The sequence below is a fragment of the Oncorhynchus mykiss genome, chromosome 15 (assembly GCF_013265735.2).
Source record: "Oncorhynchus mykiss isolate Arlee chromosome 15, USDA_OmykA_1.1, whole genome shotgun sequence".
Lineage (NCBI taxonomy): Eukaryota > Metazoa > Chordata > Actinopteri > Salmoniformes > Salmonidae > Oncorhynchus > Oncorhynchus mykiss.
The window spans coordinates 21,018,809-21,046,564 of NC_048579.1; the positions used below are offsets into that span (position 1 = coordinate 21,018,809).

Sequence of the window (27,756 nt, forward strand, 5' to 3'; positions counted from 1 at the left end):
TGGATTTTTCTGAAAATCTCCTGACTTTATTGCTTTAGTTTTTCTAAATGTTACTGAGCAGAATAAATAATAAAGTACATTTAAATTGCATCTCTGTATATTGCTTGTAATATGTTACCTTTTGTGCCAAAGGTTTTTCACGTCTGGTATAGATATCAAGGTTGGTGTTGATGCCCTTATGAATAGGATTTCTAGACATTTTGGAAGAATAAAATGCACTATTATTTAACACAATCATATAAAAAAACACTGATTTTAATTTAAAAAAATACAGATAACATACGTCAAATGGTATCATAGTAAAAGACAAACATTTAACACCTCGTTTAAGTTTGGATAACATTGTGAGTAATAGTTACAGTGTGTCTCAAATTTAATTGGGTTATTTACCAATTGTATATACAAAACAAAGATGACACTGAATATGAGGGAGGGAAATTCTTGCCATCAACAATGGTAAAGGTGTGACCGTATCTATACATTGTCTTGAACAGTAACCCTTTTCGTGTCATTACAATTTAGCCTCCGTATCTGCATCATCCGAAGTGTACTTACATTTTAGACCACTGTATTCAAACAGTGTCTTGTTAACAGCCTTGAATACATATGACAACATTATTCTATGACAATATTCTGTTGAAATCAATTTGAGTAATGCTAACCAGTTAGAGAACGCAATAATAATAATAATAATATAGTGAAGGCAGTGTACATTCAGAACAAGAGGTGCACTTGCTTAGCAATGCTACACTAGAGACTAAATGTTTTTCTATATCAAATAAAGCATGTAACAAGAAGTCCATACAATGCAAAATTCTACACAATGCAAAAGTTCTACACAGTAAAGAGCTGCGTGCAGAATCTGTTATTGACCGGAGGTTGGGGCAACTCCAAGAATGACCTAGAATAGTGAATTGGCCATAAAATGGTTATGAGTAGTAGTGTTATTATAAAAGTATCAGATTGTATTCCTTCTTAATATTTTTGAAGTGAGGTCAAATATACCTTTCAGAATAACGATACATCACCTGTTCAGATGCTTCTGTGGTCCCTGTGGAAAGAAAACACTTTCCTGAGACTACATTGACGGTGATCTACAAGTGTACACTGGGCCCACATTTTTAATAATTTTTTGGTTGGAGCCTCCTGGTTGGGGCTGATGTGCAGATGTTGAGGGAAGAAGGAACTTAAAAGCAAAAGGAATCAGCTGAAAGAGAAGAAAGGTGAAATGTAAGATCAAATGAAGGAAAAAGCAAAGGGAATCATACAGATCTACTGGTTTAAAAGTCACCCTTTGTCCCGATGCTAATTCAATAAATATCTGTCGTTCTGGTAAATTCTATTTAAAAAAAATCAAAACTGGCTTGCAACGTTATAAGAAAATAAAACTGGCAATTGTGCTTGCTGCTGAAGCGTGACACAAGCAAAAAAGGTAACTTGTTAACCAACACATCTGTATCAAAAGACAGAAATTAAAGACATAACAAATCTAATTAGAAGTAAATGAAACAATAGACACTATAATAGTGTATAATCTAATGCTACCAAAGACAGTTCACTTCGTACCATCTCTCTTGTGTGTGGTCATGCTTGCTGTCCCTGACAGAAATTCACCCAATGCAAGAGGCATCCTGCATCTGTGAGTCACATGGAGGAGAGATTGATGATACATACAAATAAGGTAAATATCACACAGTAACTGTCTGCATCCAAACAAAACACTTATTTCATCCTGTTAATTGTTAATAAGCCATAGTGCAGCGCTTTCCAACAGCCTTTCCATTACCCCACAAATAAAAAGATTCTAAAAGTAGATTGCATGTTTGTTTCCCCACGAAACTAACACAGTGTGACAAAATTCTGCCTAACTGTCTAATGTCCCGTATCTGCGGATATCAGCATGACAGAGTAAAAAATGTGCCCATCAATGAACAAACGTAGCCAGCTACTTTGCTGTACAGAGATGTGCAACCTTTGTATTGGGATAAAACATAAATTCAGGTGGAAAAAAACAACCTTTCTTGCAACCTTCACTTTAAAGCAGCAATCAGCAGTTGAAACAATAGCAAAGCTTGTCCCTGCCCCTGTTTCAGTAAATATCTAAAGGGATGGAGCTGGAGAAATGTAACTACTCCCAAATTCATAGATAGAGCTATGGATGCCAGGACTGTGTCAGGTGCGTGAATGAGGACCCAAAAGCGAATTAACAAACAGAGTTTCTTTAATGATGAACACACGTGGGCTCAGATGGACAGGTAGATTCCGACAGGACAGGACAAGGTTGCAGCAAACACGATGATAGTCTGGTTCAGGCATGAGACACACAAACAAGAATCCGACAAAGACAGGAGCAGAAACAGAGAGAGATATAGGGACCTAATCAGAGGGAAAAAGGGAACAGGTGGGAAAGGGGGTGAATGAGGTAGTCAGAGAAGACAAGGAACAGCTGGGGGAAAGAGGGACAGAAACGGTAACCTAGTACGACCAGCAGAGGGAGACAGGGTGAAAGGAAAGGACAGAAACAAGACACAACATGACAGTACATGACAGTACCCCCCCACTCACCGAGCGCCTCCTGGCGCACTCGAGGAGGAAGCCTGGCGGCAACGGAGGAAATCATCGATCAGCGCACGGTCCAGCACGTCCCGAGAGGGAACCCAACTCCTCTCCTCAGGACCGTACCCCTCCCAATCTACGAGGTACTTGTGACCACGGCCCCGAGGACGCATGTCCAAAATCCTACGGACCCTGTAGATGGGTGCGCCCTCGACAAGGATGGGGGGGGGGGGGGGGGAGACGAGCGGGGGCGCGAAGAACGGGCTTGATACAGGAGACATGGAAGACCGGGTGGACGCGACGAAGGTATCGCGGAAGAAGAAGTCGAACTGCGACAGGATTAATGACCCGAGAAATACAGAACGGACCAATGAACCGCGGGGTCAACTTGCGAGAAGCCGTCTTAAGGGGAAGGTTCTGAGTGGAGAGCCAAACTCTCTGACCGCGACAATATCTAGGACTCTTAGTTCTACGCTTATTAGCAGCCCTCACAGTCTGCGTCCTATAACGGCAAAGTGCAGACCTGACCCTCTTCCAGGTGCGCTCGCAACGTTGGACAAAAGCCTGAGCGGAGGGGACGCTGGACTCGGCGAACTGAGATGAGAACAGCGGAGGCTGGTACCCGAGGCTACTCTGAAAAGGAGATAGCCCGGTCGCAGACGAAGGAAGCGAGTTGTGGGCGTATTCTGCCCAGGGAAGCTGTTCTGACCAAGACGCAGGGTTGCGAAAAGAAAGACTGCGTAAGATGCGACCAATAGTCTGATTGGCCCGTTCTGCTTGACCGTTAGACTGGGGGTGAAAGCCGGAAGAGAGACTGACGGAAGCCCCAATCAAACGGCAAAACTCCCTCCAAAATTGAGACGTGAATTGTGGACCTCTGTCCGAAACGACGTCTGACGGAAGGCCATGAATTCTGAAAACATTCTCGATGATGATTTGTGCCGTCTCTTTAGCAGAAGGAAGCTTAGTAAGGGGAATGAAATGAGCCGCCTTAGAGAACCTATCGACAACCGTAAGAATAACAGTCTTCCCCGCTGACGAAGGTAGTCCGGTGACAAAATCTAAGGCGATGTGAGACCACGGTCGAGAGGGAATGGGAAGCGGCCTGAGACGGCCGGCAGGAGGGGAGTTACCGGACTTAGTCTGCGCGCAGACCGAACAAGCAGCCACGAAACGACGCGTGTCATGCTCCCGGGTGGGCCACCAAAAACGCTGGCGAATGGAAGCAAGCGTACCCCGAACGCCAGGGTGGCCGGCTAACTTGGCAGAGTGAGCCCACTGAAGAACGGCCAGACGAGTAGGAATGGGAACGAAAAGAAGGTTCCTAGGACAAGCACGCGGCGACGGAGTGTGAGTGAGCGCTTGCTTTACCTGCCTCTCAATTCCCCAGACAGTCAACCCGACAACACGCCCCTCAGGGAGAATCCCCTCGGGGTCAGTGGAGGCTACTGAAGAACTGAAGAGACGAGATAAAGCATCAGGCTTGGTGTTCTTAGAGCCCGGGCGATAAGAAATCACGAACTCAAAACGAGCGAAAAACAGCGCCCAACGCGCCTGACGCGCATTAAGTCGTTTGGCAGAACGGATGTACTCAAGGTTCCTATGGTCAGTCCAAACGACAAAAGGAACGGTCGCCCCCTCCAACCACTGTCGCCATTCGCCTAGGGCTAACCGGATGGCGAGCAGTTCGCGGTTTCCCACATCATAGTTACGTTCCGACGGCGACAGGCGATGAGAAAAATACGCGCATGGGTGGACCTTGTCGTCAGAGAGGAAGCGCTGAGAAAGAATGGCTCCCACGCCCACCTCTGACGCGTCAACCTCGACAACGAACTGTCTAGTGACGTCAGGTGTAACAAGGATAGGTGCGGATGTAAAACGATTCTTGAGGAGATCAAAAGCTCCCTGGGCGGAAACGGACCACTTAAAGCACGTCTTGACAGAAGTAAGGGCTGTGAGAGGAGCTGCCACCTGACCGAAATTGCGGATGAAACGACGATAGAAGTTCGCGAAGCCGAGAAAGCGCTGCAGCTCGACGCGTGACTTAGGGACGGGCCAATCAATGACAGCTTGGACCTTAGCGGGATCCATCTTAATGCCTTCAGCGGAAATAACAGAACCGAGAAATGTGACGGAGGAGGCATGAAAAGAGCACTTCTCAGCCTTCACAAAAAGACAATTCTCTAAAAGGCGCTGGAGGACACGTCGAACGTGCTGAACATGAATCTGGAGTGACGGTGAAAAAATCAGGATATCGTCAAGGTAAACGAAAACAAAGATGTTCAGCATGTCTCTCAGGACATCATTGACTAATGCCTGAAAGACAGCTGGAGCGTTAGCGAGGCCGAAAGGAAGAACCCGGTATTCAAAGTGCCCTAACGGAGTGTTAAACGCCGTCTTCCACTCGTCCCCCTCCCTGATGCGCACGAGATGGTAAGCGTTACGAAGGTCCAACTTAGTGAAAAACCTGGCTCCCTGCAGGATCTCGAAGGCTGAAGACATAAGAGGAAGCGGATAACGATTCTTCACTGTTATGTCATTCAGCCCTCGATAATCTATGCAGGGGCGCAGGGACCCGTCCTTCTTCTTAACAAAAAAAAACCCCGCTCCGGCGGGAGAGGAGGAGGGGACTATGGTACCGGCGGCAAGAGCTACAGACAAATAATCTTTGAGAGCCTTACGTTCGGGAGCCGACAGAGAGTATAGTCTACCCCGGGGGGGAGTGGTTCCCGGAAGGAGATCAATACTACAATCATACGACCGGTGTGGAGGAAGAGAGGTGGCCCTGGACCGACTGAACACCGTGCGCAGATCGTGATATTCCTCCGGCACCCCTGTCAAATCACCAGGCTCCTCCTGTGAGGAAGAGACAGAGGAAACAGGAGGGATAGCAGACATTAAACATTTCACATGACAAGAGACGTTCCAGGAGAGGATAGAATTACTAGACCAATTAATGGAAGGATTATGACAAACTAGCCAGGGATGGCCCAAAACAACAGGTGTAAAAGGTGAACGAAAAATTAAAAAAGAAATGGTTTCGCTATGATTACCAGAAACAGTGAGGGTTAAAGGTAGCGTCTCACGCTGAATCCTGGGGAGAGGACTACCATCCAGGGCGAACAAGGCCGTGGACTCCCTTAACTGTCTGAGAGGAATGTCATGTTCCCGAGCCCAGGTCTCGTCCATAAAACAGCCCTCCGCCCCAGAGTCTATTAAGGCACTGCAGGAAGCTGACGAACCGGTCCAGCGTAGATGGACCGACAAGGTAGTGCAGGATCTTGAAGGAGAGACAGGAGTAGTAGCGCTCACCAGTAGCCCTCCGCTTACTGATGAGCTCTGGCTTTTACTGGACATGAAGTGACAAAATGACCAGCAGAACCGCAATAGAGACAGAGGCGGTTGGTGATTCTCCGTTCCCTTTCCTTAGTCGAGATGCGGATACCTCCCAGCTGCATAGGCTCAGCACCCGAGCCGGCAGAGGAAGATGGTAGTGATGCGGAGAGGGGGGCAACGGAGAACGCGAGCTCCTTTCCACGAGCTCGGTGACGAAGATCAACCCGTCGCTCAATGCGAATAGCGAGTTCAATCAAAGAATCCACGCTGGAAGGAACCTCCCGGGAGAGAATCTCATCCTTTACCTCTGCGCGGAGACCCTCCAGAAAACGAGCGAGCAAAGCCGGCTCGTTCCAGCCACTGGAGGCAGCAAGAGTGCGAAACTCAATAGAGTAGTCTGTTATGGATCGATTACCTTGACATAGGGAAGACAGGGCCCTGGAAGCCTCCTCCCCAAAAACAGATCGATCAAAAACCCGTATCATCTCCTCCTTAAAGTCCTGATACTGGTTAGTACACTCAGCCCTTGCCTCCCAGATTGCCGTGCCCCACTCACGAGCCCGTCCAGTAAGGAGAGATATGACGTAGGCGACACGAGCAGTGCTCCTGGCGTAAGTGTTGGGCTGGAGAGAAAACACAATATCACACTGGGTGAGGAACGAGCGGCATTCAGTGGGCTCCCCAGAGTAACACGGCGGGTTATTGATTCTGGGCTCCGGAGATTCGAAAGCCCTGGAAGTGGCCGGTGGATCGAGGCGGAGATGGTGAACCTGTTCTGTGAGGTTGGAGACTTGGGTGGCCAGGGTCTCAACGGCATGTCGAGCAGCAGACAATTCCTGCTCGTGTCTGCCTAGCATCGCTCCCTGGATCTCGACGGCTGAGTGGCGAGGATCCGAAGTCGCTGGGTCCATTCTTGGTCGGATTCTTCTGTCAGGTGCGTGAATGAGGACCCAAAAGCGAATTAACAAACAGAGTTTCTTTAATGATGAACACACGTGGGCTCAGATGGACAGGTAGATTCCGACAGGACAGGACAAGGTTGCAGCAAACACGATGATAGTCTGGTTCAGGCATGAGACACACAAACAAGAATCCGACAAAGACAGGAGCAGAAACAGAGAGAGATATAGGGACCTAATCAGAGGGAAAAAGGGAACAGGTGGGAAAGGGGGTGAATGAGGTAGTCAGAGAAGACAAGGAACAGCTGGGGGAAAGAGGGACAGAAACGGTAACCTAGTACGACCAGCAGAGGGAGACAGGGTGAAAGGAAAGGACAGAAACAAGACACAACATGACAGTACATGACAGACTGACCATCCATGATATCAAAATGATGGCTTTAACCATGTTTTGAGGCGATACAGTGTTGTTTATATTTACTTTGTTTACAAACATTGGAGTTAAACAAGCTTATATTTTGGGTTCTGATGGGGTACGACAGTTGAGCTAAGCTTATGAGGCATTTCAAAATTATAATCTTCAAGAATCAATGGGTACATATAATGAATGTATAACTCCAAAAATGATGTAGCAACTGCAGACTGCCCCTTTAAGCTCAACTTTCTAAATAATGATAAAACCAGCAATCAGTTAGTTACATTGAGTCCAACATATTTCAATGACAGTTTTATGTTAACGTACAGTGCCTTGCGAAAGTATTCGGCCCCCTTGAACTTTGCAACCTTTTGCCACATTTCAGGCTTCAAACATAAAGATATAAAACTGTATTTTTTTGTGAAGAATCAACAACAAGTGGGACACAATCATGAAGTGGAATGACATTTATTGGATATTTCAAACTTTTTTAACAAATCAAAAACTGAAAAATTGGGTGTGCAAAATTATTCAGCCCCCTTAAGTTAAAACTTTGTAGCGCCACCTTTTGCTGCGATTACAGCTGTAAGTCGCTTGGGGTATGTCTCTATCAGTTTTGCACATCGAGAGACTGAATTTTTTTCCCATTCCTCCTTGCAAAACAGCTCGAGCTCAGTGAGGTTGGATGGAGAGCATTTGTGAACAGCAGTTTTCAGTTCTTTCCACAGATTCTCGATTGGATTCAGGTCTGGACTTTGACTTGACCATTCTAACACCTGGATATGTTTATTTTTGAACCATTCCATTGTAGATTTTGCTTTATGTTTTGGATCATTGTCTTGTTGGAAGACAAATCTCCGTCCCAGTCTCAGGTCTTTTGCAGACTCCATCTTCCAGAATGGTCCTGTATTTGGCTCCATCCATCTTCCCATCAATTTTAACCATCTTCCCTGTCCCTGCTGAAGAAAAGCAGGCCCAAACCATGATGCTGCCACCACCATGTTTGACAGTGGGCATGGTGTGTTCAGGGTGATGAGCTGTGTTGCTTTTACGCCAAACATAACGTTTTGCATTGTTGCCAAAAAGTTCAATTTTGGTTTCATCTGACCAGAGCACCTTCTTCCACATGTTTGGTGTGTCTCCCAGGTGGCTTGTGGCAAACTTTAAACTACACTTTTTATGGATATCTTTAAGAAATGGCTTTCTTCTTGCCACTCTTCCATAAAGGCCAGATTTGTGCAATATACGACTGATTGTTGTCCTATGGACAGAGTCTCCCACCTCAGCTGTAGATCTCTGCAGTTCATCCAGAGTGATCATGGGCCTCTTGGCTGCATCTCTGATCAGTCTTCTCCTTGTATGAGCTGAAAGTTTAGAGGGACGGCCAGGTCTTGGTAGATTTGCAGTGGTCTGATACTCCTTCCATTTCAATATTATCGCTTGCACAGTGCTCCTTGGGATGTTTAAAGCTTGGGAAATCTTTTTGTATCCAAATCCGGCTTTAAACTTCTTCACAACAGTATCTCGGACCTGCCTGGTGTGTTCCTTGTTCTTCATGATGCTCTCTGCGCTTTTAACGGACCTCTGAGACTATCACAGTGCAGGTGCATTTATACGGAGACTTGATTACACACAGGTGGATTGTATTTATCATCATTAGTCATTTAGGTCAACATTGGATCATTCAGAGATCCTCACTGAACTTCTGGAGAGAGTTTGCTGCACTGAAAGTAAAGGGGCTGAATAATTTTGCATGCCCAATTTTTCAGTTTTTGATTTGTTAAGAAAGTTTGAAATAGCCAATAAATGTCATTCCACTTCATGATTGTGTCCCACTTGTTGTTGATTCTTCACAAAAAATACAGTTTTATATCTTTATGTTTGAAGCCTGAAATGTGGCAAAAGGTTGCAAAGTTCAAGGGGGCCGAATACTTTCGCAAGGCACTGTATCTACAGTGTGTGAATAACACAAGCCTAATAGCGTCAGAGTGTGAAAGGCAAAGCAAGGACAAAGACAACACTGAGAAGTGAGGTGCGTTCTCCATGACCTTTGAGTCACAACAGACACATGGGCATCCTAATTATAGGGCAGTCTTTGAAATACAAAGGAGAGTCAGATTACACATTTCAACAGCAGAGCAGTGGTAAGGTGTCCAGCCATCATTCCTTCTGTCTGACAGGCAGTTCTTATAACACAAGCAGACTGGACAGCTGAGTATGAGGAGTAAAAAGAGAGGTTGAGCCTAGAATAGACTGTTCAAGTACTGAGACTAAGTACGGAGCTTAATGAGGGGAGTGAAACATTTGAGGGTCAAATCAAACAGTGCAATGTAAAACAGGTTTTTAAAAAGTTAAATACTAGAGCATTGGGCAATAGTATGTAAGAGGCACTAATGCAAAATACAAGTGAATACAAATACTATGTCAATATGTTGTGGATCATGGCAGATTTTAGAGGCTTGAAATATATTGGCTGATAGATGGGGTGGATATACAGCGGGGTCCAAAATGATTGACACCCTTGATAAAGATGAGCATTAATGACTGTATAAAATGTCTAATTCAAATACTGCGCTGTATTGTATGCTCAAAAAAATGTGGAAATGATATATTTTATCCTAAAATGATTCTACCATGATTATTGATAATTTATACCATGATTACGGATAATCCATTTTGGAGTCCCTTTTATTATAAATAAGAATAAAATCTGTTTCTAAACAATTTTATTTTAATGTGGAAGCTACCATGATTACCAATAATCCTAAATTAATTGTGATAAAGTTACAGAAGGTCAAAGATCATACACCCAAAACATGCTAACCTCCCCTGTTATTGGTAGTGATGAGAGGTTAGCATGTCTTGGGGGTATGATCTTTGACCCTCTGTAACTTTCTCATTCATCATTATTCCCAATTCATTCAGGATTATCGGTAATCATGGTAGCTTCCCCATGAATACACAAGTATTTAGAAACACATTTTATTCTTATTTATAATAAAAGTGACTCCAAAATGACACAATACATTATTAACCATTCATTTCTATTGGGCACATAATAATCTGAAACACAACCAAAACGAACTGCGAATGCTTTCAACAAGTTTGTAGAGTCACAAGCGTGATGTAGTCATTGCGTGCTAGGAACATGGGACCAAATACAAACCTTTTGACTACTTTATTCATAAGAATCTTTTGGGGTGTCAATAATAGTGGACCCCACTGTACATTATCCTCAAGGGAAAGAATAATGTGCCAGCGAAAGTATTGGCTTACAAAACGTTGCTTCTTTTAAAATCCATCTTTGAGAGAGAGAACTATTTGTTTTTAGCCATCTACTGATATAGTTTTGGGGTAAAAGGTCACACTGTTTTTTCATGATCAGTGTGCATTTCCTCCTGTAGTGACAGGAATTAATTTCTCGACAGCTGGGAATTGGACACCTAACAGTATCATTGAGAAGTAGCATGTGGAAGCTAATTAGGAAACATTGAGGCTGAATGCTCAAGGTGTGAAAGCTGTAGGAGTCAAAGGTGCTCCTCTATGTCTAAGGAGGGGAACTCTCTGGCGATGACAACCACTATATTGTCACCTTGTAGACAGCTTGTAGACAGCTTCACACTCACACATTGGCAGCTATCTTGACCTTTTACGGTGTGTTGCTACAAATCAAAGACCTGATGCCCCTTGGGTCAGCACCTTATGTAGTATTCTACCCAGGCTTTTCTGACCTGATTAGCCAGCACCGTATACAGGTTATTTTAACAAAAAAAGGTAGAAGTGACATCCTAACATTTATAACGTAAGTGTTTTTTCTTAACATTAAATTTTAAAACATTAATATTTCTAACGTACATTGAGTCCCTCTAGCATGAGTTTCTTGAAGAAAGTGACATGTATTACTCAATGTATGGCTTTAATTATTTATGTGCACTTCATATACTGTACACCCAAAGAACAATTTCACAGGGTTATTTTTGTCCTCAATGACAAAGGGAAGGAAACAATGCCACGTCAACAAGTCGAGGTCTAGTGTTATACTTACAATAGCTGTTACTCTTGGTGACAATAGATGTGAGAGTGACCTTGTCTTGGTGAACAAAGGACAGCTGCACTTGTCTGCATCATAAGAACTGTATCATGCAATTAATTTACACACTGCAACAACACTTTCTCATGTCATCTCATTTACTCAACGCAATGTTGTAGGAGTAGCAAGACTAAAATCCCAAAGTCATCACAAAGAGCAACGAATGGGGGGACGGGGGGGGGGGGGAAGGACAGGGGGAGTGCAAATCTTAAAAAAAAAATTGACATATATTACTACAAACTGTTTTTGGAGCTAACTTACTTCGTGTCATTGCACATTAATACATAATTTGATGAATTCCCATTGGTCAAACATACATGCTTGTAATGTTTAGATGACTACAGTGCCTGAGACTGCCCTTTGATCAAGTGGGCTTTCAATGCAGCCAATTACTCCCCTCCTCTGTCCTCCCTGGAATAGCCTGTTGTTATAACGAGCCTGATAGGTCAAAGAGGTATACACCTCTAGCCCCAAATACAGCTCTTTTGAAATAATCAGTCTAATTTATGTCATGACATGAACCATCTCCATATAGGGCTGAGCAACACTCTTTATAAAGAGTGATGGATACCAGGGGGAGTCAGACCAGGGGAGACACAAGGCACCGGACATCCTGAAGGTAAGCATATTGAGGCAGTCTGCTGAGGAGGGCAAAGATAATCATTACAGGACCTAACAATAGTCATAACCAGACATAGCTGGTCAGTTGACTGATATTTGTCTTTGTATTTGTCTATTTCATTCTCAGTAGAGATCTTTTCCACCAAATATCCAAGGGGTGACCAACAACAGGTAAGATTCACAATCTTCTAAAATAAAGGCTCTACCAGCCTCCTAGTGGTTTGTGTGAAGTCTTTAACTGCGTTTTATAAAATGTGTCTATAAATGCAAAAAAATATATTTTGTTGTCTGTACTCATTAATCCAGTCAACTTGTTTATGTGGCATAATACATCTATCCTGTATAGTAATTACATGTTGTCAGTGTCATCACTATCACAAGCTGTAGATTTCAGCTACAGTGGACCTAGTCACGTTTGTCTGCTCTGAACCTCACACGTTTTGGTTAATATTTAATGTGCTTTTGGTTTACTGACCTTCATATTGATCAGATAAACTCTTATTAATCTATGACTCTAAATCTGGTAGCCTACTGGTGTTCTGCATCAACCCTCATGTTTCTTTAGGCTTATATTTAAGTTTTATTGGCCTGCCATGACCATTATTACCATTATACTACTCATATAGAGTATATACATGTACCTGCCAAAATAATGGAAACACTTGAGTAAATGAGGGATAGAAAGTGTATTGAAAGCAGGTGCTTCCACACAGGTATGGATCCTGTATTAATTAAGTAATTAACATCTCATCATGCTTAGGGTCATGTAAAATTAAAATGGGCAGGCCATTATTTTGGCTACCATGGCCATGCCCCCCCATAGGATGACAATGTCCCTATTTCAAAGGGCACGAGTGGTCTCTGAATGCTTTGATGAGCATGAAAACGATGTAAACCATATGCAATGGCCGTCTCAGTCACCAGATCTCAACTAAATTGAACACTTATGGGAGAGTTTGGAGCGGCGCCTGAGACATCGTTTTCCACCACCATCAACAAAACACCAAATTATTGAATTTCTCATAGAAGATTGTTGTCATATCCTTCCAACAGAGTTCCAGACAGTTGTAGAATCTATCCCAAGATTCATTGAAGTTTTTCTGGCTTGTGGTGGCCCAATGCCCTATTTTTTTATTTAACCTTTATTTAACCAGGCAAGCCAGTTAAGAACAAAATCTTATTTACAATGACGGGCTGCCCTGGCCAAACCCGGACGACGCTGGGCCAATTGTGCGCCGCTCTATGGAACACCCAATCACAGCCAGATGTGATGCAGCCTGGATTAGAACCAGGGACTGTAGTGAGATGCAGTGCCTTAGACTGCTGCGCCACTCGGGAGCAAAGATATGGGTGTTTCCTTTATTTTGGCAGTTACTTGTACATACAGTCACACTAATATCTAATGTTCCAATTCATTTAGGTCTTTGGGGTAACATTTATAAAAATGTTTTGTTGTTGTTGTATGAAGGGACAATCAGGACAAAGGTCTAATTTACACTAAATTCCAAAACTGGTACCAGAGAGAAGTGAAATACAGCCCTGGTGCCCTAAAGTTGTTGATGTATTTAAAATTCTTTAATATTAGTGCTTTACACTGATATTAGATTATTACCACAATATGCACAGTTCCCTTTGTCATGAACAGAATAAAATGTCAAACTATCAAAATATGGTTGATATTGTAAAATATACTGTAAAGTATGAAGATCTAAATGGCTGCTGTTTCATAAGTTTGAGAAATGTTTGTCATGCGAATCCTGGCATACAACACACAATGGCAACAGTGAGAGGACAGCCACATGTAAATCTGAGGTTTAGCAAATTCAACCTAATAATAATAATAATAATAAATAGAATATACAGTACATACACACTATCCACAACAACAAATACATGGTATTATTCCAACTCAAACCTGGTACTGTGTGTAAAATATACATATGTATTCAATACTCTGTTCCTGCCTTCACAGGTTTAAGAATGGGGGACACATTGATGGCAGAGTTTGGCGGTGCAGCTTCCTTTCTGCGTAAATCAGACAAGGAGCGTATGGAATGCCAGACTAGACCCTTTGACATAAAGAGAGAGTGCTATGTGCCTGACCCTGAGGTAGAATACGTCAAGGCCACAATCACCAGCAGAGATGGGGCTAAAGTCACCGCTGAAACAGAGTTTGGAAAGGTAAATATTTTGCTGAAAAGCATTTCTGAAAAAATTTGACCTGGAAAATCATAAGATAATACATTTTTCTACTAAGAACTCTATGACTGATGAACAATTACTTATAAACTGAATTGAGTTATGCACTTCACTGTTTAGTATAAAAAATCTTACAAGAGATACTAAAGCAGAATCCTTTAAATCTTTGACTTTCATGTAAATCAGGCATTACATGTAAATGGATGATTTCTGTAAATTCTATGTTGTGTGTAATATCAAGTTAGGGTTTGTCTCAAAGTGAATAGCTCTGCACCTTGAAAATGACACAGAACTATTTAATTTGCACTTCTTTCAGACTGTTACTGTGAAGGAGGACGACGTCCACCCCCAGAACCCGCCAAAGTTTGATAAAATTGAGGACATGGCGATGTTCACCTTCCTGCACGAGCCCGCTGTGCTGTTTAACCTCAAAGAGCGTTACGCAGCCTGGATGATCTACGTAAGTAATGACCTGTCTGCTAATATCTCCATTAAATCAAACATTCATTCAAATGAATTGAACTAAATATACATCCCCTTGTCTTTGACAGACCTACTCAGGGCTGTTCTGTGTCACTGTCAACCCATACAAGTGGCTGCCAGTGTACGATCAGTCTGTTGTCAATGCATACAGAGGCAAGAAGAGGACAGAAGCTCCTCCTCACATCTTCTCCATCTCTGACAATGCCTACCAGTACATGTTGTCAGGTAAAATATAACTTTTCCTTTTCATCTATATAAATCAAATGATATTTGGATAATGTCACATTTACTGATACTTCTCTTTCAACAGACAGGGAAAATCAGTCTGTCCTTATCACGTAAGTACATCAACCAAAGGTTATATCCATTTGAGACTATTAGAAATTAAGAGAAATTCTGAGACATCAACATTTGTATTTTTAAATCCCAGTGGAGAATCCGGTGCTGGAAAGACTGTTAACACCAAGAGAGTCATCCAGTACTTCGCCAGCATTGCTGCTGTTGGTGGAAAGAAAAGTGCAGCGGAAGAAAAAAAGGTCAAATTTAATGCAAATGAAATATTCTTCATGGCTGGATGGGTATATGTTGACAAAACCCAATTTTATTCATGGAGTATTGATTTTTATTGCATCATTTTAACACTGTGTGGTTGTTGGGTTGTAGGGGACCCTGGAGGATCAAATCATCCAGGCCAATCCTGCCCTGGAGGCTTTTGGTAATGCCAAGACCATCAGGAATGACAACTCCTCCCGATTCGTAAGTTTGGTCTTTGTTTGTGAAATATTATTCAAATCTTATTATACATGTTCAGTGTTTCCCCTATATGGACCACCGCTACAAAAAATATGTCATTTAATATATACACTACTGTTCAAAAGTTTGGGGTCACTTAGAAGTGTCCTTGTTTTTGAAAGAAAAGCTCATTTTTTTGTCCATTAAAACAACATCAAATTAATCAGAAATACAGTGTAGACATTGTTAATGTTGTAAATGACTACTGTAGCTGGAAATGGCTGATTTTTTATTTATGGAATATCTACATAGGCGTACAGAGGCCCATTATCAGCAACCATCACTCCTGTGTTCCAATGGCACGTTGTGTTAGAGTGGAGAGAAATGTTTTTAATATGATATTTGAGTGAGAGTGAGAGTGACTGGCCTCCATCCCTATCAAAGTTGCCCATTCCTGCATTACACCATGCAACCTCAAGTGCACCTAAGGTATTCAAAAAGAAAACAAATACTACTTGAACCCAGATGTAATGTGCTTATTAATTTCTGCTTTGACAATAACTTACAGGGTAAATTCATCCGAATTCATTTTGGAGTCACTGGGAAGCTTTCATCTGCTGACATTGAGACTTGTGAGTACAACACTCAATTTGCTCAGGAATGAACAGATCTATTTGACAGGAAACACATTAATAGCAAAATAACTTTTCCATACTGATCAGATCTTCTGGAGAAGTCACGTGTCACTTTCCAGCTCAAGGCTGAGAGAGACTATCACATCTTCTACCAGATCCTGTCCCAAAAGAAACCAGAACTGCTGGGTGAGTATTGAATCATCAAACTGAGTAGGGTTGATGTCAATTCAGGATTAAACGTGCTACTCCCATTCCCTACCGTAAAACACAATGTCGTATGATTTATGTTGTAACATTTTCTTTGTATATAAAAAAGTTGCAATTATTCAAATGTAATTTAAGCAGACAACATAAAAATGTTATGCACACATAACAATCTCCAGCAGTTTATTTTAAATGATCCTGTCTATTTATAATATTACAGTTTTCTTTTTGCAGAAAGCAATTTTTCTAATTGACCTCAACCCTAATACTGAGTATATTATGTTATGACCTATACCACAGCATGAACACACATAAACTGAGCTGTTCAATTCTTTTCAGAGATGCTACTCATCACAAGCAATCCCTATGACTATGCCTTCATCTCCCAAGGAGAGATTGCTGTAACTTCCATTAATGATGCAGATGAGCTAATGGCTACTGATGTGAGTAAAAAATCTATATACTGTATATGCAATAACATTTCACTTGTATCCAACCCTCTCTCCAATACAAAACAATGGCCTTTTATTTCGGAACTAGGATGCCTTTAATGTGCTTGGATTTGCCCAAGAAGAGATTAATGGCATTTATAAGCTGACTGGTGCCATCATGCACTACGGCAACATGAAGTTCAAGAATAAGCAGCGGGAGGAGCAAGCAGAGGCAGATGGCACTGAGGGTGAGTGCTGAGGATTTAAAACCTCTCACTTCATTATGCAGTAGTGAAAATCTAAAATCAGTTGGATTGCCTCTTCCAATCATAAAACGTTGTTTTTCCAGATATTGACAAAGCTGCATATCTGATGTGTCTGAACTCTGCTGACCTAGTCAAGGGGCTGTGTAACCCAAGGGTCAAAGTTGGAAATGAGTGGGTCACAAAAGGTCAGAATGTCAACCAGGTGAGTCTTCAACATTTAAAAAATAATATTCAGCATAAAACTTGTCTATGTTCATACCTGTAATTCCCCATTGAACATTGCTTTTCAGTCCAGGACTAGGCCTAATCGGTGTCAGGGAAACTGTCCCTTAGTGTTTCTGTTGAGGCTATGTTTCAGTCATTTATTTTCTCAATATTTTGTAGGTGTACTACGCTGTTGGTGCACTGGCAAAGAAAATTTACGAGAACATGTTCCTCTGGATGGTGATAAGAATCAACCTTACTCTGGACACTAAGAATGCTCGCCAGCACTACATTGGTGTGCTGGACATTGCTGGCTTTGAGATCTTTGATGTGAGTATTTAATAAAAAGGACACATCATAAAATGATATATCTGAACCATCACAGCTGACAAAATAAAGTAACTGTGAACTTCTATTTCAGTTCAACACCTTTGAGCAGCTGTGCATCAACTTCACTAATGAGAAGCTGCAGCAGTTCTTCAACCACCACATGTTTGTGCTGGAGCAGGAAGAGTATAAGAAAGAGGGCATCGTCTGGGAGTTCATTGACTTTGGCATGGACTTGGCTGCCTGCATTGATCTCATTGAAAGGGTTGGTGTCTTCAGTTTTGCAGTAGTTGATGTGACCTTAGAAATATTTGATATTTTAAAGGCAATCTTTTTACATGTGCTGATATTTATTCACTATGGTTTTCCGTTAGCATTAATTCATTTGTATTCATTCCTTCCACTAGCCCATGGGTATCATGTCCATCCTTGAAGAGGAGTGCATGTTCCCCAAGGCCAGTGATTCCACATTCAAAGCAAAGCTGTATGAAAACCATCTGGGCAAAAATGCCTGCTTCCAGAAGCCTAGGATTATTAAGGGTAGACCAGAGGCCCATTTCTCCCTGGTTCACTATGCTGGCATTGTTGACTACAACATTGGTAACTGGCTGGTGAAGAACAAGGACCCCCTGAATGAGACTGTGGTCGGACTGTTCCAGAAGTCAAGTCTTAAGTTCCTGGCAAACCTGTTTGCAAACTATGCTGGTGCAGAAGGAGGTACTATGTGTTTATATCAGCAAAGACTACAACACACTCAAATAAATAACAATCCACAGTATATGATAGTAGTAATAATAATATATTTAAATAGTTATTTCATTATCATACAGCACCCGAAGAAAAAGCGGCTGGAGGAAAAAAGAAGAAAGGCTCTTCCTTCCAGACTGTGTCTGCATTGCACAGGGTAAATCTGAGCTTAAATCAATATGTTTTTGATGTTTTCACATGGAAGATTATTAACAGATGTATTACATTTGCACAAAATTTGAGATGCCAGTATGTTGGGTTAGGCATGTTAGCATTAAATGCCGCTGTGACTCGTGAGGTACTTGGAGACTCATTCACTGATGGAAAATTCTACATTTGTCATACTGACAGGAGAACTTGGGTAAACTCATGACCAACTTGAGGTCTACTCACCCCCACTTTGTGCGTTGCATCATCCCCAATGAGACCAAGACTCCTGGGGCCATGGAGAATCCTCTGGTCATGCACCAGCTGCGCTGTAACGGTGTGCTGGAAGGCATCAGGATCTGCAGAAAGGGCTTCCCCAACAGAATCCTGTATGCTGACTTCAAACAAAGGTAAAAAATAATGATGCGTTTCATTTTCAAAATAAAATAAACCGTTTACCTCTTCAGGTCTTCCATTATATAAGATAATTTCTTTCTGATTTAAATTCAGATACCGCATCCTCAATCCAAGTTCTATCCCTGAGGGTCAGTTCATTGACAACATGAAGGCAGCTGAAAAACTCCTGGGCTCTCTGGACATTGACCATACCCAGTACAGATTAGGACACACTAAGGTAAGTTATTTAAATAGATGAAAAGCAATAAGACCTGTTGGAAAAGGATGGAAAAACAGCAGCAATTATCGGGTCCGAGCAGTTTATTAACAATACACCACCATCTGGCCAACCTGAGGAATGATTCTTGAAATAACTGCTGATATACCATTGATCATGCTTATATCATGCCATCGGTCTCTAGTGCAAATGGGTCATGTCAAGAAATACACATTTATACTTGGTATAGTGCCACAAGCTAGTAGATCCAGATCTACAGTAAGCAATTGAAAGCATAGTGGCCATGATTTTTGAAATAGACTTCAGTGTTAATTTTGTCAGCTATTTTGGATTTAGTTTTAGTCTTATATTTTATGACTAAAATACCTTTTAGTCTTAGTCCCATTTTAGTAATTTCACCCTTCTTAGTTTTAGTTATCAGTCAACTAAAAATCTGGACAATTTTAGTCTTAGCCCCAGTCATTTAATCACATTTTATTCAGTGTATTATTTTTCCATTAAATAATGAACATTGACCTTCCATCATGTGGATATTAAGATAACCTTGTCCCACTAGGTCTACTATTCCCTCATATTGCTGGCATATTGATATTGTGGCAGATTGTAACCAATGCCAGCCATGATTTACCATATAGCCAAGGCTACAAAGCCAAGGCTACTGAAAGACGTTAATTCTGCCAATGAGAGGATTGCATTAAAAAGTGCAATATGCAGAAATCGCTCTGCCATTTCTTGGTGGCTAAAATTAGTTCGCCTAATTCCAATTTATGTCACAATACAAGCACGTATAGTGTAGAGAATCATTGTACTATCTAAAACCCTGTGAAATGTATTTTCCATAAGCAAAAATATTGTATTTTCAGCTGTTTGAAGCTGGTGTACAAAACCGAAAGTAAAAAATAAAACTTAAGAATGGGAAGCATATGAATAGGTCACATAGAACAGATCTACTGCTTCTTAGACTTGCTTCAATGAGAATGACATATCTATAACTAACATTTCTATGTGAATTTGGTCAGGATGCCAAAAAAGTTACATATTGCAGCTTTAAATCTTCTGCAAAGGCATGAATGTTTATGATTGGACAAAACAGAGCTTCATGTCAAATTGAATGCTCATTAGTCTCACATGAAATTCAAGTCTCATCACATTTTTATCAACTAAAATTAATACTAATTTGTTACAGTTGGATCATTTTTTCATGGCATCTCCTCATCTCGTCGTTAGTTTTCTTCAGGGAAAATAGGTCATTGACAATATTTTTTGTCATAGTAATTGTTAACAGAAATGAACACGGTTAGACTTTATGTATTTATTTTTAAAGATCTTGCCAAAATGTGTAATTCTCGGTCAACATGCTGGGACTAAAGTTGTAAAATCAATTGCACATAAGAGGGCCAACTTGTGTTCAATTTGTGACATTTTTGTACAGAGACAAGAAATCCGCAATCTAAACATGACTACCAAGTCTTGTAAATCTGGGGGGTACCTCATTTAAGTTATTTATGGTCAACTGGCAGAAAAATACAATCCTACCAAATACAAGAAGATCTAAGCATCACATTATGGCCTTTGTGTATCTTTAGGTGTTCTTCAAGGCTGGTCTCCTGGGTCTACTTGAGGAGATGAGAGACGATCGTCTCGCTCTTATCATCACTGGCTTCCAGGCCAGATCACGTGGTCTACTTGCTAGAATTGAGTTCCAGAAAATGGTTGACCGCAGGTTGGAATTAGAATAAACAAAACTTCTGCAGACAATATACTGAAGGTGGAAAAGGTTTTATAACACGCCAATTTACCTAATTTTACAGGGATGCCTTGCTTGTGATCCAATGGAACATTCGTGCCTTCATGGGTGTCAAGAATTGGCCCTGGATGAAGATGTTCTTCAAGATCAAACCTCTGCTGAAGTCAGCAGAGACTGAGAAGGAGATGGCCAACATGAAGGAAGAATTCCTGAAGCTTAAAGAGGCTTATGCTAAATCTGAAGCTCGTAGAAAGGAGCTGGAAGAAAAGATGGTCTCCCTTCTCCAAGAGAGGAATGACCTGCAGCTCGCTGTCCAAACTGTGAGTAACATTAACTGCACTGCAGTTGCTGCATTCACATCCTTTGTCAAAATGGTATTTCCTAGTTAGCTATTAGCTCTAGAGAAATTGAAAAAGAGAGAGAGAAGAGACATGATTTGATAAATAGATGCGCACAATCAGCATTTGTTGATCATTTGTAGTGTCCAAATATTTTGTCACCAAACTTTTGAGCTTTGGAGAATGTGATATACTCACAACATTTTGACACATTGACAGTCAGAAGACACTATTGGTGATGCTGAAGAGAGATGTGAGGGTCTGATCAAGAGCAAAATCCAGCTTGAGGCCAAAGCCAAAGAGCTGACAGAAAGACTGGAAGATGAGGAGGAGATGAATTCAGAGCTAACTGCTAAGAAGAGGAAGCTGGAGGATGAGTGCTCAGAACTCAAGAAGGACATTGATGATCTGGAGCTCACTCTGGCTAAAGTGGAGAAGGAAAAGCATGCCACAGAGAACAAGGTAATGGTTTATCTTTATTCTTGTGGTGTTAAAGCTTCATGTGCCAGAGTTTGGTGTAGCGGTTTCAGCTCCCGACTCCGGACCACACATGCCCCCCCCCCTAGTTCGAGCCAAACTGAAATTAATTGGTTTGGAGTTAAGTGTAATGACACTGTTCATTTTCCATAGGTTAAAAACCTGACTGAGGAAATGGCAGCTCTGGATGAAATCATTGCCAAGCTGACCAAGGAGAAGAAGGCTCTGCAAGAGGCTCATCAGCAAACACTGGATGACCTGCAGAGTGAGGAGGACAAAGTCAACACGCTGACCAAGGCCAAAGCCAAACTGGAACAGCAAGTTGATGATGTGAGTATCAAATAGTAATTCACAAATAGTACAACAAAATTAGTAATATCCTAAAAATACGCAACAGTAAATTGCTTACTATGAATATTGTTTAATATATCCTTTATCAGCTTGAAGGGTCTCTGGAGCAAGAGAAGAAGGTGAGAATGGACCTTGAGAGAGCCAAGAGAAAGCTGGAAGGAGACTTGAAGTTGACCCAGGAGAGCCTAATGGACCTGGAGAATGACAAGCAGCAGCTGGAGGAGAGAATGAAGAAGTAAGATCACAACCCATAACATCTCATGAATAGTTATTTTATAGAAAGTGCTCAAATGTCTAATTTACTTATCAGGAAGGACTTTGAGATGAGCCAACTCAACAGCAAGATTGAGGATGAGCAGGCCATGAGTGCCCAGCTTCAGAAGAAACTGAAGGAGCTGCAGGTATTTCCATAGCATCGTTGAAAAGGGAATCCTTCTGTTACAATTGTTTATGTTCTGATCATACCAGAAAATTTGAATTCCTACCATTTAAGGCCCGCATTGAGGAATTAGAGGAAGAGCTGGAGGCTGAAAGAGCTGCCCGTGCCAAGGTGGAGAAACAGAGGGCAGACTTGTCCAGAGAGCTAGAAGAGATCAGTGAGAGGCTGGAGGAGGCTGGTGGAGCCACTGCTGCCCAGATTGAGATGAACAAGAAGAGGGAGGCTGAGTTCCAGAAGGTGCGCAGAGACCTTGAAGAGGCTACCCTGCAGCATGAGGCTACAGCTGCCACTCTGAGGAAGAAAAATGCTGACAGTGTAGCTGACCTGGGAGAGCAGATTGACAACCTTCAGAGAGTGAAGCAGAAGCTGGAGAAAGAGAAGAGTGAGCTCAGGCTGGAGCTGGATGATGTGGTCTCCAACATGGAGCAGATTGTCAAGTCCAAAGTATGTGGTATTATTGAGCAATCTATAAAATGTATGTTTTTTCTCGACATTTTAAAGAAGAAATTTAGTGATGCTGTTCTGTATTTTTTTTTTTAATCTATTTTTAGACAAACCTGGAGAAAATGTGCCGCACTCTAGAGGACCAGATGAGTGAATACAGGACAAAAGCTGAGGAAGGACAGCGATCCATCAATGATTTCACCATGCAGAAAGCAAAGCTTCAAACTGAGAATGGTACAAACAGTATATTAACAAAAAACCTGAACAGCCGAAATGAATAACCACAGTATGTAATATCATTGAAAATAATTTGAATTGAATGAAAACAGGTGAATTTGCCAGACAGTTGGAAGAGAAGGACTCTCTGGTCTCTCAACTGACCAGAGGTAAGCAGTCCAACGTTCAGCAGATTGAAGACCTCAAGAGACAACTAGAGGAGGAAGTCAAGGTATTGATACAACAAATGCAGTGTCCTTTATCCAACTACTATCTATCCTCCAGCATAATTACAGATCCTTTTTTAAATGTCCTTACCAGGCCAAGAACGCACTTGCCCATGCAGTGCAGTCTGCTCGCCATGACTCAGATCTGCTGAGGGAGCAGTATGAGGAGGAGCAGGAGGCCAAGTCTGAGCTGCAGCGTGGCATGTCCAAGGCTAATGCTGAGGTGGCTCAGTGGAGAACCAAGTATGAAACTGATGCCATCCAGAAGACTGAGGAGCTTGAGGACGCAAAGTAAGGATGTTTTATTACTTTCTCTTACTTTTCAGGCTATTGAACCTTGGCTGAAAGAGCAATACACAAAAGTACATGACGAATAAATAATAAGTTGAACACCTGTTAAACAATCACTATATATCAGGAAGAAAAAAGTCAGATGTTCAGAAATGTGTTTCTCATCTATGTCAATCTAGGAAGAAGCTGGCTCAGCGTCTGCAGGATGCAGAGGAAGCTGTGGAAGCCGTAAATGCTAAATGTTCATCCCTAGAGAAGACTAAACACAGACTCCAGAATGAGATTGAAGATCTCATGGTGGATGTGGAGAGATCCAATGCAGCTGCTGCCTCTCTGGACAAGAAGCAAAGGAACTTTGACAAGGTAAAAAAAAGAAAACATTTTGGATACGCAGGCCTTAGGAGGCTTCAATACTGTACGAGGGGCGGCAGGTAGCCTAGTGGTTCGAGAAGTGGGCCAGCAAGAAGGTTGATGTTGAGTGAGCTAGCAACCAGAATGTTTCTGGCATCATCTTACACACTACCATCGCTTGTTGTCCAATTGAACAAGGCACTTAACCCCCTATAATTGCTCCAGCTGCAGTGCGACTGAAACATTGCTTCCAGCCCGTGTGTGTCTTGAAGGGTTGGGTTGTGAGTTCTCTGTAAGTTAATGGACAATAAAGTACATTGTATCTTAATTATATACTGTATTCCAACTACCTAAAATACCTGTGTGATTTCCAGATCCTGGCTGACTGGAAGCAGAAGTTTGAGGAGTCTCAGACTGAGCTGGAGAGCTCCCAGAAAGAGGCCAGATCTCTCAGCACTGAGCTCTTCAAACTCAAGAATTCTTATGAGGAGTCTCTGGATCATCTGGAGACCATGAAGAGGGAGAACAAGAACCTCCAAGGTCAGACCATGAGCATTATTAGCCTATTTAATTTAGTCAATGAAAGATCGATATGTAATGGAGATTATGCGTGTGAATGTTTAAACGTTAAAACGGAATTGGGATCGTTGAAGTTAAGAATAAATCCACTAACAAAAAACATTTGTGTGTTTTTCCCCCACAAAATTAAAATCACAGTGCAGTTATAACAAAACATATTCTTTGCCATGTTATAGCCAAACTAGACGATAGGCTATAAAGGCCTGGGTTTTGTTGTGTAATTTAAATAAAACCAGAGGAGAAAGAGTCAAATTTGAGGCTACTTTGGTAAATGTACAGATTACCAAGACATATGACAATGGTCATGTCCTCTCTCTCCCTCGCTCTGGCTCGCTTGCTGTTGCTCTTTGCTAATGATACAAATATGTGTTCAGTCTTCCCGGTCTGTTGCGTGTAGAATATCCTAGCCTATATTTTGGAGTCTTCTCTCCACCACTAAATCATCGTCATTAACAGTTGGAAAAATGGCAAAGGCAAGAGACAGCAGTGAAGTCCTATATGGCAATACTTTAAAAAATTAAATGAGATGGTTGTGAAATGTAAACTTTGCAGAGTAGAATTGAGGTACAGTAATGGTAGTACAGGTGCTTAACCATCTGAAAGGGATGCACCGTGAGACCCAAACCGTTGCTGGCAGCAGCACAGCTGCAGTGTGAATTCACATGGAATTTTATGCATTTAAAAGAAATAAATAAACGGAAAACCAATACATTTCTGATTAAACATTGGGATTTTTTCCCCATTTGCCTCACCCCTAATCAACAATAGTTATCACAAAATGATTCCGATGTACAATAATATTTTTCCACAGAGGAAATTTCTGACCTGACGGAGCAGCTTGGTGAGGGAGGAAAGAGCATCCATGAACTGGAGAAGATCCGTAAACAGCTGGAGCAGGAGAAGGCTGAGATACAGTCTGCTCTAGAGGAAGCTGAGGTGAGAATAGAAAACATTTACAGATAGTGAAAGTACCAACATTTTATTTTAAGATTTTACAAACTATGGGTGGCTGTGTTCTCATAGGCCTCCCTAGAGCATGAGGAAGGCAAGATCATGAGAGCTCAGCTGGAGTTCAATCAGGTGAAATCTGACATTGAACGGAAGCTGGTGGAGAAGGATGAGGAAATGGAGATGAATAAGAGGAACCAGCAGAGAGTTGTGGATACCCTGCAAAGCTCCCTGGAGTCAGAGACTCGCAGCAGGAATGAAGCTCTCAGGCTGAAGAAGAAGATGGAGGGAGATCTCAATGAGATGGAGATCCAGCTCAGCCAGGCCAACAGGCAGGCATCAGAGGCCCAGAAGCAACTTAAGGGTCTCCATTCCCATCTGAAGGTATTACTTCCACACCACTGAATTAAAAACATTGCTTGTGCCTTTGGATAAAGCCAAACCACACTGTGAAACAAGAAAATAAATATAGTAAAATCTATTCTCTCTAAAGGATTCTCAAATGCAGCTGGATGATGCTCTTCGTAGCAATGATGACCTGAAGGAGAACATTGCCATTGTGGAGAGACGTAACAACTTGATTCAGGCTGAACTGGATGAGCTGAGAGCCCTGGTGGAGCAGACTGAGAGAGGCCGCAAACTGGCTGAGCAGGAACTGTTGGATGTTAGTGAGAGAGTTCAGCTGTTGCACTCACAGGTAAGACAGTAATATAGAACAATTAGGGTTCTCCTTAAATATCTGCTACTTGAGGTATGTAGAGGTAATATACAAATAATTTGTCATATATACATACTGTATGTGTAGAACACCAGCTTACTGAGCCAGAAGAAGAAGCTAGAGGGCGACACATCCCAGCTTCAGAATGAAGTGGAGGAGGCTGTGCAGGAGTGTAGAAATGCAGAAGAAAAGGCCAAGAAGGCCATTACTGATGCTGCTATGATGGCAGAAGAGCTGAAGAAGGAGCAGGACACCAGTGCTCACCTGGAGCGCATGAAAAAGAACATGGAGCAGACCATCAAGGACCTGCAGCACCGCCTGGATGAAGCTGAACAAATCGCCATGAAGGGTGGCAAGAAGCAGATCCAGAAGCTGGAGGCCAGAGTAAGTGTCTAAGCTACAATTCTCTTCTATTAATTCAATGTCACAATTCATATTTCTAGTCATATTTGTAGCTTCAATATTGAAAGTAGTGATAACTAACAAAATAAATGTACATGGTGTGTTAACATCGATCATATATTTTTAGGTTAGAGAGCTAGAGACTGAAGTGGAACTGGAGCAAAGGAGGAGCAGTGATTCTGTGAAAGGAGTCCGTAAATATGAGAGACGCATCAAAGAGCTCACCTACCAGGTACATTGTTTTAATTTAACAGTGCACAGTTAACAATTAACATTAACATGCTCAGAATCAAATGTAAGATATATACAGTATATGACTATTTCTTCCCTTATTTTTGTGTGCAGACTGAGGAAGACCGTAAGAATTTGAGCCGCCTGCAGGACCTGGTGGACAAACTGCAGCTGAAGGTCAAATCCTACAAGAGAACTTCAGAGGAGGCTGTAAGTAACCATCCATATGTTGCATATTTAATTCTCAAATTGTTTTGTTTGCTAGAAACCTTTAAATAATATTTTTTTAAATCACAGGAGGAACAAGCCAATTCCAATTTGGGCAAGTTCCGTAAGATTCAGCATGAACTGGATGAGGCAGAAGAGAGGGCTGATATTGCTGAGTCTCAGGTCAACAAGATGAGAGCCAAGAGTCGTGATGCCGGTTCCAAGGTCAGTGAAGTTTCTGTTTCAAAAGCCTCAACTTTCTGGGAACTGGGACTCTGTTTAATGGTCATTTCAATTCTCGATATTACCTCATGAATCCTGAAGAAAATAAGTTATAGATGCATAATCTATTACATTGTTACCAAGTAATTATGCATACCTGTTGAAGTTCCACATTGTAAAATTTCAACAGGAGGACACGGTATACGGCAATATAAAATGTTTTTCAGTACACAGTAAAATGTTCTAATAATCAATCAATCCATCTATCTTCTCTGTCACAGAAAGGAAAGGATGAGGAGTGAGGCCAAGAGTTGTGATGCTGGCTCCTAGGTCAGTTATTTTAATGAAAATAATAATATTGGTTCTAATTTGCAAACTCATCTCAAGTATGATGACAGTCCCAAGCATTTGATGTCCAATAACCATACTATCATTCATATAACAATACATTGAAATATTGTTTTTTGTGTTTACAGTAGTTTATTACATTTGAACCTTCATCCATCTTCTGTCACAGAAATGACATGATGAAGAGTGAAGCTCTCGGATGGACCTTTCTGAAAATCTCCTGACTGTAGTGCTTTAGTTGTTTCTCTATTCTCCATGTAACATGAGCAGAATAAAGAATAAAGTCAAGTTAAA

General features: G+C 41.7%; 1 protein-coding gene and 1 long non-coding RNA gene across 2 annotated transcripts; one reads left to right on the plus strand and one right to left on the minus strand.

The window, feature by feature from the left end:
- Positions 1-18,694, minus strand: LOC110489781. Its single transcript, XR_002468621.2, has 3 exons — positions 18,539-18,694; positions 1,567-1,637; positions 1-1,207 (listed from the first exon to the last, which is right to left on the minus strand). It is a non-coding gene; the product is annotated as an uncharacterized LOC110489781 (long non-coding RNA).
- Positions 11,849-27,756, plus strand: LOC100136149 (myosin-7). The gene is made up of 40 exons (XM_021562690.2): positions 11,849-11,915; positions 12,045-12,088; positions 13,890-14,098; positions 14,433-14,576; positions 14,668-14,824; positions 14,910-14,937; positions 15,030-15,135; positions 15,263-15,355; positions 15,900-15,963; positions 16,054-16,152; positions 16,510-16,613; positions 16,711-16,849; positions 16,951-17,069; positions 17,252-17,401; positions 17,493-17,663; positions 17,806-18,115; positions 18,229-18,302; positions 18,497-18,702; positions 18,803-18,926; positions 20,513-20,649; positions 20,738-20,993; positions 21,231-21,473; positions 21,642-21,818; positions 21,929-22,074; positions 22,150-22,240; positions 22,333-22,722; positions 22,830-22,956; positions 23,052-23,170; positions 23,260-23,456; positions 23,636-23,819; positions 24,182-24,347; positions 25,198-25,322; positions 25,410-25,718; positions 25,828-26,031; positions 26,140-26,436; positions 26,582-26,686; positions 26,800-26,895; positions 26,983-27,117; positions 27,396-27,444; positions 27,632-27,756. The coding sequence occupies exons 3-39, from the start codon at positions 13,898-13,900 to the stop codon at positions 27,414-27,416; spliced, it is 5,814 nt and encodes a 1,937-aa protein (XP_021418365.1). The 5' UTR covers positions 11,849-11,915; positions 12,045-12,088; positions 13,890-13,897; the 3' UTR covers positions 27,417-27,444; positions 27,632-27,756.

Excerpts from the sequence above, each read along its gene's own strand:
- LOC100136149 (XM_021562690.2), top strand. The coding sequence starts at position 13,898 with ATGGGGGACACATTGATGGCAGAGTTTGGCGGTGCAGCTTCCTTTCTG. Across the intron at positions 15,964-16,053 it reads ATCTGCTGACATTGAGACTT|ATCTTCTGGAGAAGTCACGT; the intron begins GTGAGTACAACA and ends CATACTGATCAG. Across the intron at positions 22,241-22,332 it reads AGAAACTGAAGGAGCTGCAG|GCCCGCATTGAGGAATTAGA; the intron begins GTATTTCCATAG and ends CTACCATTTAAG.